At 39.7% G+C, this 20,495-nt stretch overlaps 1 protein-coding gene across 5 annotated transcripts in view; it reads left to right on the forward strand.

Annotated features, from left to right (window-relative positions):
• Positions 1-20,495, forward strand: part of DLGAP2 (DLG associated protein 2) — a 482,669-nt gene that overhangs the window by 301,354 nt on the left and 160,820 nt on the right. For 3 of the 5 annotated variants that reach the window (XM_030037650.2, XM_030037651.2, XM_030037653.2), the window contains one exon: positions 17,276-17,308. The exons of the other annotated variants lie outside the window; for them this stretch is intronic. In XM_030037650.2, coding sequence (XP_029893510.1) covers positions 17,276-17,308 — 33 coding nt within the window. The remainder of the gene's footprint in view (positions 1-17,275; positions 17,309-20,495) is intronic. 5 annotated transcript variants of the gene reach the window in all.

Consider the following 20,495-nt stretch of genomic DNA (forward strand, 5'->3'; position numbering starts at 1 on the left):
CACAAGATCTGAGATAACTTAATAGTCTGTGTGAAATAAATGTTCCTACCCGTCCTGTGAGCCCCAGCTACCAAGGAGCGGAATGCTTCTGCCACAGCAGAAACCTGGGAGCCCGCTGCTCCGGGTACCTGTCTCTGGTTACCCTGGGCTCTGCTCAGCCAGGCCAGAGTGAACACACTTGGTGCAAAGCCAATCATGGAAGGGCATGAAAAAAGTCCTTGAACGAAAAGGAAAAACATTCTATAACTAACACTTATCTTTTTGTCCTCTATCTACTTCTAAATATGCTCTAAGTACTCGTCCCACAAGTTTTCCCGAGTTGTATGCACACGAGTCTAATTATTTTCAGACCTGCCTTCAGATGGAAATGTGTCTTTCTCTGTCGGTTATAGGAGACTAAACATACAGCATATACTAAATAGCTAACTTTTCATAGGCTACATGCAGATATGATTAAAAAGGGGATTTCCTGAAGTTACTCAGCAGACCAGTAGTAGAGCTGGGAATAGGCCAACACTTCTGAATTCCTTGATCTGGCTGTTCTGTATCTTTTATTGTTGCCTTTGTACATTGTATTACAAAGAAGAATTTTAACATACGGCTAAAATCCAGAAAGGCCAACATTTTCTATGTCTTTGTGTAGAAAATTATTTCTGGTTTTCCTTGAGACTCTGAGAACTCTCAGAGTATGGGTATTGCTGAATATAATGCAATATTTCAGTTATATTTTTTAAAGCTATTTTTAATTCCAGCACCCACTTTAAGTAAAGTACCATGCACCAAATTACCAGGTATCATTTTGAAAACTGCCCTAGCAGTTAGAGTTTGAGATAGTATATGCTAATTATACTAATGGAGATCAATGTGATTCCAGCTTTTTGAAGTATTTTATATGTTACTGATTATATAGTTTTTCCTTTGGCCAACATGGAGCAAGGTTGTTGTAGAGAAAATGTAAAGGAAAGATGAAGTATATTATTCTCCCCTTTCTTTTCTTTTCTTTTCTTTTCTTTTCTTTTCTTTTCTTTTCTTTTCTTTTCTTTTCTTTTTTTTTTTTTTTTTAAGGATTTTGTTTCCTGGGCTCAGAGATAAAGTTTGGCAGAATATTTACACGACCTTTCAGCATTTTAAGTTCTTGATACGAATTTTTCAGCTCTTGTGTCTAAAGGAAACTGTAATAAAATAATTACTTAAATGAAGTTAATCCCTCAGCAAGTAATCAGAAAGGTTGAGAGCTCTCTGTTTTGCAGCGCCTGAGGATTATTTTATCTGTTCTCTGAGGAGACAGCACATCAGATGTAGAATATGCAGCAACCTAGATGCAAAGATTAATTTATATACTTTATCTCTGTATATAATCAGTGGCAGCAGCGCTTTCAGGACCGGTATCTGGTCCTTGTGTGTGAGAATCTGAGGTTTGACTGGGAGCTCAAACGCATACAGCTGGCCCGTTGGCAGAAGAGTGGTGTGATCCTCCTTCAACCACCCTGTCAATAAAATGGTGTTGATGATGGAGTCTCTTCCACCTAAAGGTACCTGCGCAATACTGAAGGCATTGTTAAGGTCAGGAAACCTTATGAGGAAGAGAATAAGGGCATGTGCGTGTCCTGTAGTTGAATCTGTGGGCAGAAGGGAACTGAGGCAGAACCAGGAGCGGTTTTCTGGTGAAGCGGCCGGAGCTGTACATCAGGAGCGGTTTTCTGGTGAAGCGGCCGGAGCTGTACATCAGGAGCGGTTTTCTGGTGAAGCGGCCGGAGCTGTACATCAGGAGCGGTTTTCTGGTGAAGCGGCCGGAGCTGTACATCAGGAGCGGTTTTCTGGTGAAGCGGCCGGAGCTGTACATCAGGAGCGGTTTTCTGGTGAAGTGGCCGGAGCTGTACATCAGGAGCGGTTTTCTGGTGAAGCGGCCGGAGCTGTACCTCAGAAGGCTTTGCTCCGTCAGCCTGCCGCTCACGTTGCCCTAACATCCTGCTGCTCCCTCAGGAGCCGGGTGGCTGCCAGCAGAGCAAAGACTCGAAGAGGAGAAAGCTGGTGAGTTGTCAGTGTCCTAATATCTCTCTGGTGAGGGAAGAAGTATATTTTACATTTACAATGCGTGAGGAGGAGAGGAAGAGGCCACGGACCAGGCAAGACCTCGCAGGGAAGAGGAGCTGCAGAGCTGTGGTGTGAAGAGAAGCGTGTGGGGACAGACCGCGCGTGTCCTCGGGACCTCTAGGGAGAGGAGCAAACAACGCTTCACCACTGCTGCTCTGATGGCTTAGAACCCAGTATGTTTGGTTGGTTTAGTACAGAGCTGAGTCTACTGAAGAAATTTGGGGCAGATATGATAGGGATACCTTCAATCACAGTTAAAAACGTATCGATGTTAGCAAATTCTTGACACTATGTAATAAGCTTGGGTGAAATACTGTTTGAATTTATTTAAAATCCATTCAAGAATTGGAAAGCTGGACATTTTCTGCACAATACAGAAGGACTTGAAAAACAAGCCTTGTAGTGCTGTCTCAGAAAAGAAAGAAAAAGGTAAAAAATTCAAATTCATTTAAAGTTAATCGTATCTCTTCTGAGATTATAAAGCCAGTTCCGAGAAACTGTCTTGCCTGAGGCTGCTGACTTCAGTTTTCTCTAATCATTAATCTTTTTTACATTGTGTGTCATATTCAGTTGCAGTAAGACAATTAAACTAAGAAATGTGAAAGATAGATATTATCCTCTCCACTTTATATCAGTGCAATAGTTTTTCTAACAACTAAATCACTGCAAGATTTGTAGGACACACAAAACACAGCTCCCTCTCCTGAAAATAATTTCATTGATAAGTGCCTGAAAAGAATTGGACCTTCCTGAATCTTTTTGAGCAAGAGTAGTAAAAATTACATGTCTTATTATTTTAACAACAGATCCTCTCATAAAATTCAGTTGTATCAGGTTAAATGCTAAGTTTAACAACAAGACAAGAATCAAAAGTTGTCTGGACTGTTTTTCTTGCCCCCCTTTTTTTTTTTCTTTTTTACATTATAACCAAAGTTTCTGACAGGCACACTATAAAATAAAATGACAAAGCAGTGCTACCAAAGTAAATTAACATTGCTAATAGAAACAAGTGTTACCAGAGGTTTTTCTGAGTTTTCTAAATTGCAGGATATGTTTTAGTTTGTTTATGGACGATCTCCAGAGTTGTGAGGTTGGGGTTTGTTTGGTTGGGGTTTTTTTTTGGCGGGGGGGGGGGGGGCGGTTATGGCTCTCATGATATCGAAATTAATGTTGCATGGAATTTCATATTCATAATATACCCAGATGAGAAGACATTGTTTCTACAAAGTTTAACCAGTTCATTTTGGAGGCAGATCTATTTCCATATCCAAGTTGTTTTTTTAAAAAAAAAAAAATCAATGCAACCTTCCTATTGTTAGGTATTTCCTTAAAGTAAACTCCAGAACATATAATATGTAGAAATGCTAAAATATGAAAGGAGGTCTTTGTCGTTTAGAAAAGATGAGCTCAAATTACACACTGCAGACCAGACTTAGCCTTCAAATACAGTTATTTTTAGAATATTCTGATAAGTTTTTTCCTTCCATTTGAAACTGCTGATTTTTCAAGACTGAGTCTGTCCCAGAGAACAAAGCAGTTTCAGTGCATTTTCATTGGAAAAGCTTTTCAAACCTGAAGTTGGTCAAAGTGAGAGACCCCTGACAATTTGGCTGCTTTCCTATTTGCATGTCAGGGCCCAGAATTAACTTGTAGCTCATGGATAATGTATCCTGGATCTAGAAATGGTAACTGAACTGTTTTCTCTGTTTTACCTGTGCATTCATGCATTTTACAATAATGTTCAGAAGAGTCGTACCTAGGATTTAGGTTATGATTAAACAGTTGTTATTTCATCTAATAGTTGAATATTTAAAATCTACAAAATCAAACAGTTTTGATGGTAAACCATATTCCATACTGGAGTAACTCCACTGACACCGATGAGTTACATCATAAAATAACTTTTCTCCTCCGGTTATATTCTGCATGAGAAATGTTGAAAGAATAAAACTGTGCTGAAAGAATGCTAAACCAACCGAGTGAAGCAATCAAATCTGGAAATGCCTGTGGGCAAAAGCCAATTCAGCCTTTACTTCGTTCCCTTGTGCATAAAGTTTTTAATTACATTATCACAAACTTTTCCCCATGAAATCCCTTCTCCTGTTTCATGGTCTTTTCTTTCTGAATTCAGTGCAATTCTTACCCCTATGAAATCAAAGGGAGTCTTGCAGTCATTTCTGATAGAACTCTGGTGTTTATCACTGAAAACATTGACAACTTTCTTAAATCACCATTTCAGAAGCTGCCTACTGTTCAGTGAATGACACACGAACAACACATCGTTATCGCAATTGTTATTGTGTGCTGCCTCCTGTTATAGGCTGTTGACCCATTCCTATAGTCTTTTCTTAAATGGTGGACGTTCCTTTGTCCCTTTGTCTCCATGCTGGCTGCGGGAAGAGGTCAGCTAGTTAAGAAGGCAAGTTCTGTGAATTATACTTATTTGTTTTGCTAAAGGCTTCCTTGCAGGAAAAGACATTCAAAGAAAGCAACAGCTTGGTGTGATGTAGGCTTGTCAGCTTGGGCCCTGAAGCATAGCAGCTACATTCAAATGGCGTTGGACTACAGCTATTAATCTTGAAATGGCTTATTAGCTCAGATGCAATGTGTCGTGAATGTGCCTCTGCTACCCCATGATCCTAGTCACTATGCGTGGAGTCAACAGGGGCCTCTGCAACATGCCCTCCTTTGCTCCTGTTTCTAGCGCGCATAAACAGAGGCACTCACGTGCTTCTTGTGCAATGTCACATGAATTGCCTGGAACTGATAAGCTTTCCCAATTTCCATTGCTTCCTTTAACAACCTGGCTACTTCATACTTCTCTTCATTGCATGGAGTATGGGTACCAGTGAAATGGAGTAGCCTGTTTCATGTCTTGAACTTTTGTGGTATGTAGCTTTAACACAGTTCTTATCTCCTTCCAGGCCCTTGATGGTCCCGGCAGAGAAAAATATATATTCTGTCTTTTTTTTTTTTTTTTTTCTGTAACAAAATCATATCAATTATAGAATTAAAAGTTTCTTTAGCATTTTCCCCCTTGAAGTTGTCTTTGACAAGCCAACGTCAGAATCCATCTATATCCTGGGTACTGTGATATGATAGGACAGAAGGAAAACCTGCACCTGCTTCTTTTCTCATTGACATCACTCTTGAGAAAACTCAGTAAGAGCAGGACTATGGCTAAAGGTTTTTAAAGAGTTAATTATTTTAACACAGTCTCTTCAGATATTGCCACAGGCTTGAAAAGGTTTAACTAAACATAAAGTTTGAAGAGGCAGTGAGCAGTAATGAGAAAGGAAAAAAATAATAGCAGTCACCATTTTATTGTAACGTAATGTTTTAACATCTATGTTGACTGATTATCTTCAAAATAAGAAAAATCTGTCTTCATTTCCAGAGTACACAGAGCAGTTGTCAGAGCACACTAGTTTTCTGAATTAAGATCCACATGAGAGCTAAAGAAACATTTTGTAATGGAAGCTGATTTCATCCATGTGTACATAATAGAGCTGGTCCCCCAAAAGGATATTTTTCTCAAACAAATAGAGTCCAAGTATTTGTTGACCTGACATAAACTTTAAACCTCCTACACAGTATTCATGTTAAGTGACAAAATGATCCATTTTAGCTTCAATGATTTAAAAGCCCTGAGACATCTGTGCAATTATTCTTTGAAATACCTTGGAAGCAGAATTAATATCAAATAACATTGCTTACATTTGCATAGTTTCACTAGTGTAGTTCTTCAATTCGGTTTTAAGTCCAGTGCCGTTTATAACAAATTTTTCATGCTTTCACTTTCAGCCCTTCTTAAGTTTTTTAGTCTTTATATTGGAATTACATTTGCCTTTCATGTAGAAAGTCAGTTTGTAGGTGGTTTTAGTTTGGTTTCATTTTTTTAAAATTAACATTTAAGACCTTTTTTTTTTTTTTTTTTTTCTTTGTGCATCTTCGGGGATGTAGAAGTGCTACATTCCTCTAGCCCTAATCAGTCTCTCTCATATAGCAGTTTTGGACATTATAAAATGTATGCATAGACTGTGCGAAATCTCTTCTAAGTTTTCCTTCTGGAAAGGCATTATCTGTTAGCAAACTCATGGACTTGCCTCATGGAAATGCTTCGTTGCCTGCACTTTTAATGTTTAGGGGTTTTTTTCCCTTTAAGTACTTAAGTAGAGGTGGTTTTTTTTCCCCCACTAGCTTTTGCAAATCTAACGTACTTAGAAGACTCAGCTTGTTTAGTATAACAGGAATTGTCCTAATATTTAGGAAGTCACTGAGTCAGCTTTGTCATATAAAGCTCAACTTGGTACTTTACGTGTCAATGTATAAACATAGTTATTTAGTCTCTGTGAAACCAGGCAGGGCATCAAAGGCTTGAAAGATTGCTTAATAATAAGTGCTTGGTTTTATCTGATAAAAGGAAAATAGACAGGAGAATAAATATGAAAAAATACTGTGGCTTGGCCAGCAGAAGATAATGAATGCTATATGAAAGACCAGATCAAGCTGAGCTCAAGCCTGAAAGCAATCTGACATGAGTTAGAGGAAGGAAAGTTTATGCTGAGGTGAAAATGAGAGAAAATTATCTTTTGTTTAGGAACGCCTGCTGATTCAAGAGCTTATATTTATATAAATTTCAAAGAAAAAGCAAAGTCAGTAAAAAACAGGGAAAGTGTGAGAGAAGAGGCATTTCCAGAACAAGAGAAAGAATGAGATGAACTGAAAGAATCTGACAACACGAAGAAGCAGCTTCCGAAAGACATGTCATGGTGTCTGACATGTATAGCGGCGTAAAGTGGAACAGTTGAATTTCAGTGGATTTCTTGCCTTTCTCATGCAGAAAGCAGATTTTGAAAAGGACTGCAGTAAAACTGAGCAGATGCATTATTTTGCAGTTCATTTTTCAGGAAACTGATTTTATTTTTTTAGATTTTATTTTATTTTTTGGTATAGTATTATTAAACCTGTTTGAGAATCCTCACTTGCCCAGTGCCTACCTCCAGAATTTCATCAGAAGACTTCACAAATGTCTCAGCATTACATAAACAGGTTGATTCCTATTTACCAGACTTTTACTTCATCTATTGTATGGTTTTCTGGTCTGGAAAATTTCATAGCCTGATATTTCTGAGAGTCGTGATATCACCGTGTCATGATGTGTATTACATCATTGTTTCTCCCGAGTCATGGAATGCATATGCTCCACGTTAATGCAAAATAAATTTAAGTGTTAACTTTTCATATAGGAGGAGAGTTGGTTGTATGCACAAGTCAGGTTGAACTAGACTCTTGAAACTCTACCAGCTATTTGCTGTCAGATGTTGAAACTCTACCTACAAATAACAATTTTTCAGAGGTTAAACAAGTATAAATAGCCCATGGCTGTCTGTGTTAGCCATCTCCTTAATTTGGAACCTGTGTTGTTTCTGTATGGTCTTTTTCAGACAGATAGGAAACTTATACTTGCCTTTTGAGCTAGCAGGATAGAAATCGGCTCCGACCCAAAGTTAAGGCTTTAGGATATTAACTCAAGAATAGTACTGTGCTAACCACAGCTCCACAGATCCTGGATATGTGCAGCCTTTGTTCTGGCAGGACTGGAATAAATTTACAAATATCCTTAAAAAAAAATCGGTTAGAATTAAAACTTTCTAGGAGTTTTTAGATGTAAGGTGTTGATTGTTCAGTGATCAGCCATACATCATTTAAAAAGTGTTCCTGAGCTTAAAAATGTTTGTAGACATGCTAAGAAGTTAAAGTACATTAGGAAATCAGTTCTTTCACCTCTTTCATGACTAAACCAGCTGCCCAAGCAGAAGTCACTGGGGAAAGTATGAATGATGTTTGTACTGATATTTCTGAGAACCTTTTTCATTTATATGTGTGAGCTTGTTTTACATACGTACACACTGCACTCGAGTGGGATTTAGGAGCTGTAGTGCTCCCAGTTACGGTGTGCCTGTACATCCAGTGTGCCTTCCTCAAAGCATTGGGATTATTACACACGGTGAGGACAGCACGCCTGCGGTAGTCCTCTGGGAAATCCTGGCTTGATATGGGGCAGTAAGGCTGTGATGAACTGCGGTGGGTTCCGAATTACAGCACAGCTACCACTGACGATAGATGTCCTCCATCGCTGCTCTCAAAGTGCTAGCGAATGCTGCCTAAATAAAGTCTCTCTGTGCTGGGGTACAGCGGGTGCTGCCACCGCTGCCAGCGCAGCGCCCGGCGCTGCAGGAAACCCGGGCTGGGATTTCAGCCGTAATGCACTTCAGGTTTCCTGAAGAGAGCTACTTTGGAAAGCATTGATGTTCTGATCTTGAGATGGCTGTGTGCAGCTGTAGGTTCTACAACATATTTTAAGATGTTATTTAAAACCCCTGTACTGAGTTTGGATAAACCAGTCCTGAGGCCATGATTATACTAGGAAGCATGAAGCAGGCAGCTTGCTTGAGATCAGCAGAGGGAGAAAATGGATTAATGATGGCTTTCAAAATGTAAGGAAACTGGTTTTGAGTTTTTTATTTTTAATTGGTGGTTGTTTTTCTTTAGTTTTCTAAAGTGAGACAGAGTAAAGAAATGAGGAAAACATAAGTTGTGGAGAAAGGGAAGCAGACCATGATCCAGTTAAGCTGGCCAGGGTCAGTCAATCCCAGTTTCCTGTAATGTGAAGTATGTTACCCTTTATGGGCCTACTAAAGGAGCTCAGTCAAGTCAAACCAGGCCTGGAGGATATGTTTACAATCAACTGTGTCCAATATCCCAAATATTTTTTGATATAATCTAAAGTTTTTATAAATTTTTTTTGGAATATAATATGAACTTTTATTCTGTATAGAGGGTGGTGACATTTTAACCCAAAAGCCCTAATAAATACAGCTTCAGGAACACAGAAATGAAATTATTCTGAGGAAACTAAGGACAATACGTTTAATTAATATTTGCTATTCAAGGGAAGGGTTTGACAAAAAGTCAACTGTATCTTAAGAGAGCTTTTTGTTTTAATAAGACGCGTTAGTAAATCTGAAAGCGTATTTTCTTCCTTTATCATGTTGTTTTGAATGGAATCTTTTAAGGATAATGTGCATTTGGTAGTATTACCAGCTGTTGTGATTATCACAACTACTATGTAAGGATAAATTTGCATCTGGAATAACAGGATTTTAGGTCTCCCACTAGCTGCTTCTGCTAAAGCATATGGCGTAGCAGGGGAGAGGTTGCATTGCATAAAAGTGCCTTCTGTGTGAGCTTGTGCAAGTGATTTCTATAGGTACCTAGGTGTATGGATGGAGAAAGTTATGAGGATACAGCAGGCTGCGGAGAGCAGCGTGCAGCAGTGTCCCAGGCACTGACAGACTCCTGAGATTGGCAGTCTGTCTGGCTCTGCAAGAACTAATACACTTGGGCCACCAAAACTTGGCCGTGCCTGGCCACCTGCCCACGCTGGCATCCACAGCCCGTTGTGTAAATGGGACCGCATTCAAAAGGGTGCTGCTGCTACATATCGGCCAGGCTCCAGGATCACATATACACCTGACGAAACGAAGGACCCTTTGAGGGACTTTCTGGACACCTGCCGAAGAGCCCCTGTGTGCTGTTATGACCCCGCGCCTCTGCGCGAACGGCTGGGGTCGGCCTCCCAGCCGCGCACTCGTGGGTGACTGCGAGTGAGTGTGCGAGTGCAAGAGTGAGCTGTGTGAGCAAAGACGTGCGTGGGCAGTGTGAATGGTTACCAGCTATTAATAACAACAGAAGGATTCTATTAATAAGAGCAGCCTTATTAATAAAAGCTCTCCTAATCAATATTTTTTTGTGATCTGCCTCCCTCAATGCAATCCCCTCATCAGGAAAAATGCATTTCTTTCTCCTGGTCTGCCAACACTGCAGCCATAGGCAGCCCCTGGGTTGTTTCGACAATTGGTATTATCTCACAGAATCACAGACTGGTTGAGGTTGGAAGGGACCTCTGGAAGTCATCTGATCCAGCCCCTCTGCCCAAGCAGGGCCCCCCAAAGTGCGGTGCTCCAGGACCATGTCCAGCTGGTTTTTGAATATCTCCAGGGAAGGAGACTCCACAACCTCTCTGAGCAACCTGTGCCAGTGCTCGGTCACCCTCACAGTAAAAAAAAAAAAGTGTTTCCTGGTGTTCAGATGGACCCTTCTGTGTGTCAGTTTGTGCCCATTGTCCAAGTTCTTGCTGGAATAACATTAAATCAGAAGGCAAAATACAAGGCTGCAAGCATCATCCTGTATAATTATCCTGTGAGTCTAAGAGAGTGGAGAAAATGACAAGTGAGTTTTTGCACTGGAGGCTGACAGGACAAAGTTTATTTTTGTCTGGGACTTATTTTAACTAGTCATTTCAGAGATCTGAGGCTATCAGATTTACCAACAACAAAACAGCTAATATTCCATGCTTAAATCATTCCCATATTATTCTTGTGGCTGTCTCAGATCCATACATGTAGATTATTTTCCTTAAAGATATTCTTGGGTGAGATTCAGCTCCAAATGCCTACACCATAGGTTGTGTAGGTAGCTGTCTAAGCTCCCAGTCTAGTTAGTAGAGATCTTGTCAATGGAAAGAGCTGTTCTACCTATTTATCTGACCAACTTTGATTTTTCCTTTTTGATGTAATTAATCAACTCAATTTCAACTACTTCTTCATTGGAGCTAATGGAAGCTCAGACACTTTGCTTACATGTAGACACCTCTACTGAAGAAAAGTAAATTTGAATCCCACTCTTAAGGATATCACTGAAAAGAAAGCTGGCAAAATGAAACCCGAGTTAACACTGTAGATGTGATCTAACTGTCTCAATATGATGCAATTCTTTTATCAACAGATTGATGTTATCAAGTTGAATCAGATAAATAAATACACTTTTTAATGTCATATTTTTAAGTCTTCATAACTAACTGCTCAGCTATTTCTTTTTCTTTGAATTATCTCCAAAAGTAAAAATAAGTTCCAACAACCAGTGCAAGTGAGCAGTGGGTTTGTAAGATGGTGACTGTACTATTATGAATTCCTGAGTGCAACCTTTATGTTAATTCTTCTTTTCTTCTCATTGGGGAAATTCTCACAGAAAAGGTTTACATTCCTATTAAAGTGGTAATTGTGCTGTTAACAGGATTGGTGGCAAATGAATGCACTAATATATCAATGAAAATAAGAAAGAGCCTGAAAACAGTTTTATTGCAGTAGATTAGGGGCACAGTGGCAGGTTAATGATAAATAGTGCAAACCCAAGTCTAGGCAACAGGACTGTGTAAGAGTTGCCTCTACTACGAAAACAGCTTTTTAGTGACTAATGCACATCATTTCTGAAGCTGAAGGAAACTTTCCCCCTCTAGAGGCTGATGCAAAGAACTGCTTACCTACTTCTAGTTTACCTCTGGCTTTAGTTTTGGGTAGTACCAAATTAAACCCCAAATCTGGGTTTCCAGTATCTCACAATCCAAATCCAATCCTAGGAGTTATACGCCAATAGTTTTCACTGACCTGATTGTCAAAGCTACAGTTGTAACTTCTGGTTAATTCAAGCCATCTCACATCTGCAGCTATATGTCAGCTCTTTACTTTCTTCTTTGTGACCAGCCTATTTATTTCTCTCCCTTCATATTCCCAATTTTATGAGGGACTGGACCTCACTCCTCTCTTCTTGTTTAATGAAGACATGAGCTTTGCAGAATTCATGGTCCAGGTGTTGTGCCCATCCACAATGGCTCTTAAGGTCTGCTGCCCAGTTATGGGCTTTTAGTGAAATAAGATTGAGTCTAACTGGAAGTTTAGCAAAGCAGAGACACTCATTTCCTGCTGGCAATATCTATTAAACCCTTAGAAGCAGGAAGAAATCCTGTATTTTCAAAAGATTTAGCATTCATTTAGCTTCTCATAACCTTTCTAAACAGGTATCAGCTCCCAGAGGTGGTTTGGTATTTCATGATCTCGCTGACAATGCCACGGAGAGCCCTTAATGTTAAATGACTTAAATGTGCTCTGCACCTTAAATATGTTTTCCCACGCACTGTAAAAATCATTCCTTCCCTTCATTTGGCATTGGTACTCTGCCAACGCATGTCAGTGGCAGCTATACTGAGCTTTGATATTTTACTGTAAGCACAGCACTAGGAGTACCATGCAAGTGGAAGTCAAAGGTTGCGTACTGGATTTTGCAGTGTACGCTGGTTTTGAAATAGGAGGAACAGGGCCTGGAGGCAAGATACAGACAGGACTCCATCTTTGCTAATCAGCGCTAGGAAAAAACAATTAGCTTATTGGCATGAAAAGCTTGTACCATCTCCAATGTCTGTTTTGCACTGAGCTAATGAAATGAATGTGCATACCAAAGATACTGCCTGCTGAGAAGTACACCCTCTTTCCCTTTTTAAAAATCATGCTATGCAATATAACTGGAAGTCAGCTTTATCATCAAATCACTGGTTTTTCTACTTAAATCAATGACTTAGAGTATGAATCAGGTATGGATTGCATGAATATAATTCATTGCTAATTGCTACTGTGGACATGCTAGCTATTTTGCCTTAAAAAGGGGATGGAAATGTGTTTCATTTGTATGTACTCCACTTTCATCTCATATTCCTGCTCTTTGCTTAGAAACCCTTATGTATGAAAATAAAAGTGAATGGTACCAAATCAGGGCAATTCATTAAATAAATGGAATGGAGGAAAATTAGATTCCACCTGACCAGGCTTACTTAATTGAAAATGAGTCCAAGAAACTGTGAAGTCTTCTGAACGATAAGAGGAAATGCTGATTTTTCTCCTGCACTTGGAGTCCGTAGAAGAGTAGAAGAAATCTTACGGCAGAGACTGAATACCCCAGTTGTTTCAGTCACAACAAAGGTTTCGCTCCATTATAACTGCAGTAATTGCATATATTGAAGTCTAGCAGGGAAATGCTGCACACTGTATTTATCTTTATATGGGAAACTTTACATTGCCTGCCTATGCGGTGTCAGCTCGTATCATTCTTTGTGAAATGTAATGATGGAATCGGGGCATGTGGATCATGATTTGTGGGTTCAATATACCCTAAACTCTTCTGGTTTCAGCTAGCAAACTAGGTCTGATTTTATTTAACAGTTCACACAAGACACATGTGCTTGGGTGACAAACTACCTTGTTTTCAGTTAGTGTAGGTCGACTTGTAAGAAAATAAACACATCCACAATTTACATCATTAGCTTAACACAGAGTATTACAAAGTAGTGCTGGTTTATGCTGGGACAAGTGCCTACTTAATTTGCATTATGTTATCTGCATTAGTTTCAGAATAGCATTTTTACAGTGATTTCTGCTGTAAGTCACAATATGTACATGCACTTTTCAGAAACAAATCCCACTTTTTTGGTTTGGGTGGTGTTTTTTTTTTTTTCTTTTAAATCCCAGTGTCTGACTAGATATTGTTAGCTGCAATAGGAAGAGGACTTTTTTTTTTTCTCCTGTTCTTTTTCTTGTTTTTTAAAGTTTTGCATCAGGATACTTTCATCAATAAAATGACATAGAACAGATGTTTTCAAACACATTATTGTTGTGGCAGGATGTGCAGCCACAGCATGTGCACAGTGACAGCAGTTTGGGCAATTCAAGTATTACAGGTTTTTTTGGAATGATCTAGATTTGCATGGTGGCTGCATCCAGTCTCTGTGCTTTCAGAGAGCAGTCACTGCATAGCTAGATACTCCATTTATGCATAATCTGGTTTTGGTGGGGGTTTTATGGGATCCTAGAGGGCAACAACATTCTCTTGTCTCTCAGGCTCTGTAAGGAAAAATGCTGCGATTAGTTTTTATTTCTGCTATAGTTTATGATAAAGTTCAGTATGATAATGCTTGAGACCCCACATACTAGAAGTGTTAGGTAATGCATTGTGTTCACTATCTTGGATTTCAGAAAGCAATTTTCTCTGATACATTTATCACATTTTGGGGTTTCTTTCTCCTGTGTTCACTTACAACATTAAACATGTTCTCAGTCCTCGGGAAATTTATCTCATTTAAATAGTTATAAGTTATTATAAGAAGGAAATGGGAGACCTGGTTACCTGGGACATGGAGAAGGCTGAGGTACTCAAAGACTTTTTTGCCTCGCTCTTCACCAGCAAGTGCTCCAGCCACACAACCCAAGTCACAGAAGGCAAAAAATGAAGAGCCACCCACTGTAGGAGAAGATCAGGTTCAAGACCATCTAAGGAACCTGAAGGTGCACAAGTCCATGGGACCTGGTGAGATGCATCCACAGGTCCTGAGGGAACTGGTGGATGAAGTGGCTAAGCCACTATCCATCATGCTTGAGAAGTTGTGGCAGTCCGGGGAAGTTCCTACTGACTGGAAAAGGGGAAACATAATCCCCATTTTTAAAAAGGGAAAAAAGGAAGACGTGGGGAACTACAGGCCAGTCAGTCTCATCTCTGTGCCCAGCAAGATCATGGAGCAGTTCCTGCTGGAAACTATGCTAAGGCACATGGAAAATAAAGAGCTGACTGGTGACAGCTAACATAGCTTCATGCCTGACAAATTTGGTGGCCTTCTGTGAAGGGGTTACAGCACTAGTGGAAAAGGGAAGAGCAACTGACACCATCTACCTGGACTTGTGGAAAGCATTTGACCCTGTCCTGCACGACACCCTTGTCTCTAAATTGGAGAGACATGGATTTGACAGATGGACCACTTGGTGGATAAGGAATTGGCTGGATGGTCACACTCAAAGAGTTGAAGTCAACAGCTCGATGTCCAAGTGGAGACCAATGACAAGTGGTGTTCCTCAGGAGTCAGTATTGGGACCGGCGCTGTTTAACGTCTTTGTTGGTGACACGGACAGTGGGATTGAGTGCACCCTCAGCAAGTTTGTGGATGACACCAAGCTGTGTGGTGCGGTTGATACTCTAGAGGGAAAGGATGCCATCCAGAGGGACCTTGACACACTTGAGGGGTGGGCCTGTGCAAACCTCATGAAGTTCAACAAGGCCAAGTGCAAGGTCCTGCACATGGGTCGGGGCAATCCCAAGCACAAATACAGGCTGGGCAATGAGTGGATTGAGAGCATCCCTGAGGAGAAGGACTTGGGGGTGTTGGTTGATGAGAAACTCGCCACGACCTGGCAATGTGCGTTTGCAGCCCAGAAAACCAACCATATCCTGGGCTGCATCAAAAGAAGCGTGACCAGCAGGTCAAGGGAGGTGATTCTCCCTCTCTGCTCTGCTCTCATGAGACCCCACCTGCAGTACTGCGTTCAGCTCTGGGGCCCCCAGCATAAGAAGGACATGGACCTGTTGGATCAACTCCAGACGAGGGCAACAGACGTGATCAGAGGGCTGGAGCACCTCTCCTATGAAGACAGGCTGAGAGAGTTGGGGTTGTTCAGCCTGGAGAAGAGAAGGCTCCGGGGAGATCTTATAGTGGCCTTTCAGTACTTAAAAGGGGCTTATAAGAAAGCTGGAGAGGGATTTTTCACAAGGGCATGTAGTTAGATTAGATGGAAGGCAGAAGTTCTTCCCTGTGAGGGTGGCGAGACACTGGAACAGGTTGCCCAGAGAGGCTGTGGCTGCCCCATCCCTGGCAGTGTTCAGGCCAGGTTGGATGGGGCTTGGAGCAACCTGGGCTAGTGGAAGGTGTCCCTGCCCATGGCAGGGGGGTTGGAACTAGATCATCTTTAAGGTCCCTTCCAACCCAAACCATTCTATGATTCTATTAAAGCCAAGCACACTTTCCTGCTGTCAGTAGGAGAAATTGTATATCCAGGAGTTCACTGGTAAATATATTCCCAATAATTTTTAGAATCAGTTACTGTATTTACAAGAAGTTCAGGATTTCTGTGGCCTAAACCATTAACCTAGAATCTTGTATCTGTTGATGGCTGCAATTAGCAAACAAAATCTTTTTTTAAGATGAAGTAATTTAAAAATGGTACTAGAAGTTTCTAACAAAGTGCCTGGATCGCCCAGCTACGCTTTTCCACGCACTGCCAAGAAATACATTCAATTCCTATAAATGCCAGGTGAGCTCATGTGTACCCATATTAGGGTAAATTGGTCAGCCATAATCTGCCTGTTGTGCTTTTCCAAGAGAACATAGCTACTGCATTCCTCTGCCATCCCACTTGTGATATGACGGGAAGGAGGACAATCTGAGGGTCGCACATGCTATCTTGGTGACCTAATTGGGAACTGGTGGACTGCTCCTAGCAAAGGGGCTTGTTTTCCAAATGTGCTCACATCACTGTCTTGCATGAGAGAACGCTACCCACAAAGGGGGTTTTTTTGGACATGTATGTCTGAGAATTAGCCTTACACTTTGGCAACGCAATAGCAATCCTAGCTGATATTGTGACCATACTTTATGAGAGCTAACTACTCTTTTAGTTCTGGCTATAGATTTACAAATGAATCTATGAGTATAACTCCTCAAAGTTACTAAATATGTCTCTATTAAGAACAAGGAATTTCCAAAAGTGGGGCAAAGCAATTCAAAGATGAAATTCTGAATTCTGGTCCCAGTGCAAGTTGGGGAGGGGTCATTCTAGTGCCACCAGTGCCACTGGTGCACCTTCCTGCTCTCTCTTCAGATGGGAGTCGACCAGTGAAGCCCTAATTTATGCTTTTTGGTGTCAGCAGGAATAGTTCCAGCTCTCTTCTCTTTTTTAAAACAGCTAATTTTTGAAAAAAACATGAAAGAATGAGCAGTAGGATAGAAAAAATTAGGCCTGTTATTTGTTATGAACAAGAAAGAAAGTATTTTTGAAATGGTATAATCTAAAAACCATTCTGCAGATTTCTAATTATTGTTCTTATGTACGACCTCAGAACAAATGCTTATACTCAAGATATAAGCTTCTGAAAGAAGAGGTTCATTAAAAAGTATTGTAAAATTCCTATTTAATTGTGGTATGTCTGTCTTAAACAGTAAAGTAAATTAGCTTCTCATATTGTTCAAGAGTTTAATCTTTAGATCCTATTTTACATCTTTACAAAACTATGGAGAGGAAAAATTCCATAATGTAATGCTAAGTGTTCTGGTTTTGCTTTTCATATATATGATTAAAATTTGATGTTGGTGATAATGTGATATTTGGTGCCAGGTTTGTTTTTGATTTTTTTGTTTTTTAATATTAAATTAGTGTTAAAGATTATTTTTTCATTGTTTTAATTTCAGATTTGGATTCTCTAACAGGGCATGCATTTCCAGGTAAAGTGAACAGTTAGATTAGATTATGTTATTTGTTTGTTTTATACTGAGTTTATTGACTTTTCTTTTGCGGGGGGGTGGTGGTGGTGTAAAATTTAATTGGTGTGCTTCTGACAGCATTTCATTACATGTCAAAATTATACTGTTAGGGTTTTTTAAAATTTCAGATAAATGAAGAAGAGGTAGCTATTACATGCACTAGTTTAAAGAATAGATTGAAAATCTGCTTTAAATGTTAACTGTAGTATCTTTAATATTAAACAAACCCAGGGGGGAGAAGCATTAATCCAAAATACCAAGTCCTAATGAAAAGATTTTAAGTTAATTCAAACTTGCACATGATTCTGTAAGGAAGAAAAAAACCCACCTGGTAGTGTTTAAGGAAAGCTAAGATTCAAGAAATACAAGACTGAGTTTCCAGTTCTCTTACTAGAAATGTATAGGAAACAGGTTTTGAACAGTAAGAAAATAATTTTCAGTAGAGAATCAAGAAAGGATGAGAACACAATTATGTTAATTCTCTGAATTCTACTGTACACATCCATTTTTTATGCTGCGTGGAAATTAACTTTAAAAATAGTCTACTCAATTAAACATTTTAGAATCTTACAACTATAATTACTTAACAATTCAAACATTTTGAGTTGTGAATTTTTTAGCAGAAATACAAGAGCAGAGAATTTGATGCTCAGAGATCACGTGAACTTCTGTGTTACTCAGGTAAAAATTTTGGCGTAGGAGGAATATAAATGAGCACTCTGTGAGATAAGGTAAATCTCTGCTGCAAATGTGCAGACGCTTCCTGTACTCAAAATTCTCTTGAATAGTCCTTCAAATGAACAGGTTATGAAAACTAAGGCATAGTATTGCATCCCAAAGAGATTTTGTCAAAATTTGTGATGATATTTATCATTAGAACAATATTAGTCTTTATCATGTAATTGGCTTCTAATGTGTCTATTGCATAATATAATATTCCTCTTTCAGTTTTTGTTTAAAAGAGTTTTCTTTAATAAACATGGGACAGTAGATTCATTTGAGGTTTTCCAACCATTCCTGCATTGTGGGTGTTAGGTATGCTATAAAAATCTCAGTAGAACAAATGATCAAAAAAAGATTAGAAGTTCATTATCATGAAATTTGTGTGCAGTGTGGAGCAGATCCGGGTACAGAGTCTGTCAGAGCTATTTGTACTCAAATGCAGCAGCAGACCAAGCGATGTCTGTTTGAGAAGTCAGAAGACTGTAAGTGCAGATTTTGCCTTTTTCGTCCCAGATGAGGAGATTCTTATTCCAAGTAGTCTGATTTGGTTTGAGTAAGGATACTCATGCAGTAATGCACTGCTTAATAGGGCCATCTTGTAAATATGATCTTCACGATTGCTGTCAAATATATGCATGTATCACCAAGATAGACATTGAGACAAGCCGTATCAGTGTATCTTTTTTTTTTCCTCCTTTTTAAAAATTGAGTCTGCTTTTGTTTTTACATGAGTATTTTGTGTTACTAGATAGTGCTATCACGGTGTGCCCCTTTCTTGCTTTGAAATATGACAATCTTAACGTAATGATAATGACCAATACTGACAACAGACCCTCATATTTATGTGTATGCTTCAGAATTATGGTAAAAAGAAATCATCCTTATTCTGCATGGAAAATGTCCTGAATTGCAGGACAGGTGAATTATATGCCTGCTTTACATTTCAGGTGTAGCTGTGCACAACTCCCATCAAATGGCCCATTATTTAGCACAGGCAGAAATATCTTTGAATCTAGCTCACTGTCAAAGGGATGTAGGAGAATAGTATAGGTAGCTGGGAAGAACAAAAGCCTGGAAACGTGGACTTGATTTAAATAGGTCTTTATTTGGAGGCTCACAGTATGGACATGCCACTGTGCAGCTCACAGAAACTGCTAGAGGAACCATTTCTCATTTTATGCTTTATTTGACAGTTGAGACATACGCCTTTCACACAAAACTGTAAAAGCAGCAGAATGTCCTGTCTTGTCTTCAGTTTTACTTGCATTTAATAATTAAGTCATGACAGTATTCTGCTAAAATAGTGCAGATTGTATAGTTACAGATTAGCTAAATTAAACACCAAAAGGGATGCTTATGTATCTAGTTATACTGGAAAACACAGAACACTAAATCCATCCTGATACCTGTGTGTAAATGTGATAAATCTAGTTAGGCTAAAGCACATTAATTTTCAGTAGACAGAGAAGATCACGGTGTTACTTACACTTCTTCATTAGCAATTAGTTAACTAGATGAGATATGTCCAGGTGATCTCAGTGTATTAACAGGTGATTTGGATCTCACACTGAACAAACACAAACCAAACTCAGCTGAGATTTCTATTTATCTCACCTTGGGCAATGCACTGCCTTTGAGCCAATCCAGCAAGATTCATTAACAAGACCTCTAAGGGTATAGGTGATCCAATCCTTTTTCATTTGACCCTTTGCCAGTGCTCTGCAGCAGCAGAGCATGAAAGGGCTCCTTTCCAAAAGCCACATCGCTGTGTTAGTGCAAGGCTGAGTGGGCGCTAATGCCAGGCCCTTAGCTGGGCATGCAGATCAAACCTGGTTTGGCACCCACCTAATCACACCGTTCCCAGGTCAGAGGTGGTTTGCATCCAGATGGCTTCAAATGCAAAGTGAGCTCACATTAGGATGGGACTGCTTGGTGAATTTCAGGCTAAGAAAGAAGACTTTCCCTGTCACTGCTGGCCACTGCATCAGCTGCCCCTGTGTTTTCTGTAGATGTGGGCAATCTCTGCTACTTCAGAGACAGATCAGGATATAAACCACACCAAAGTATCTGTCTGGTTTTTATGTGAAAGGAAAAAGAAATTCTTTATAACCCTTGCAGTTGATCAGCTGAAACCCTAAAGTATGAGATTTGATTATAGTCATTGTCTTAATGCAGAGCTGCAAGTGTTATGGGCATGTTGAGAACTTCCAGAAGCTGGATTAAAGCATCTCTTTTACAATGATATCTAATCTCGTCCTAAAGCTCCAAGCAATGGCGAGTCCACCAGCTCCCCTGGTAAGCCGTTCCAATATTTAATTACCCTTAGTGCTAGGAAATTGCAATGTTGTGGAAAGGTTGAATTTGTCTCATTTCAGCTGCCAGTCTTCCTTTTGCTATGCCTTTGTCAGTAAGACTGAAAAGTCTC

This window comes from Aquila chrysaetos, chromosome 15 (assembly GCF_900496995.4).
Source record: "Aquila chrysaetos chrysaetos chromosome 15, bAquChr1.4, whole genome shotgun sequence".
NCBI classification, from domain to species: Eukaryota; Metazoa; Chordata; class Aves; order Accipitriformes; family Accipitridae; genus Aquila; species Aquila chrysaetos.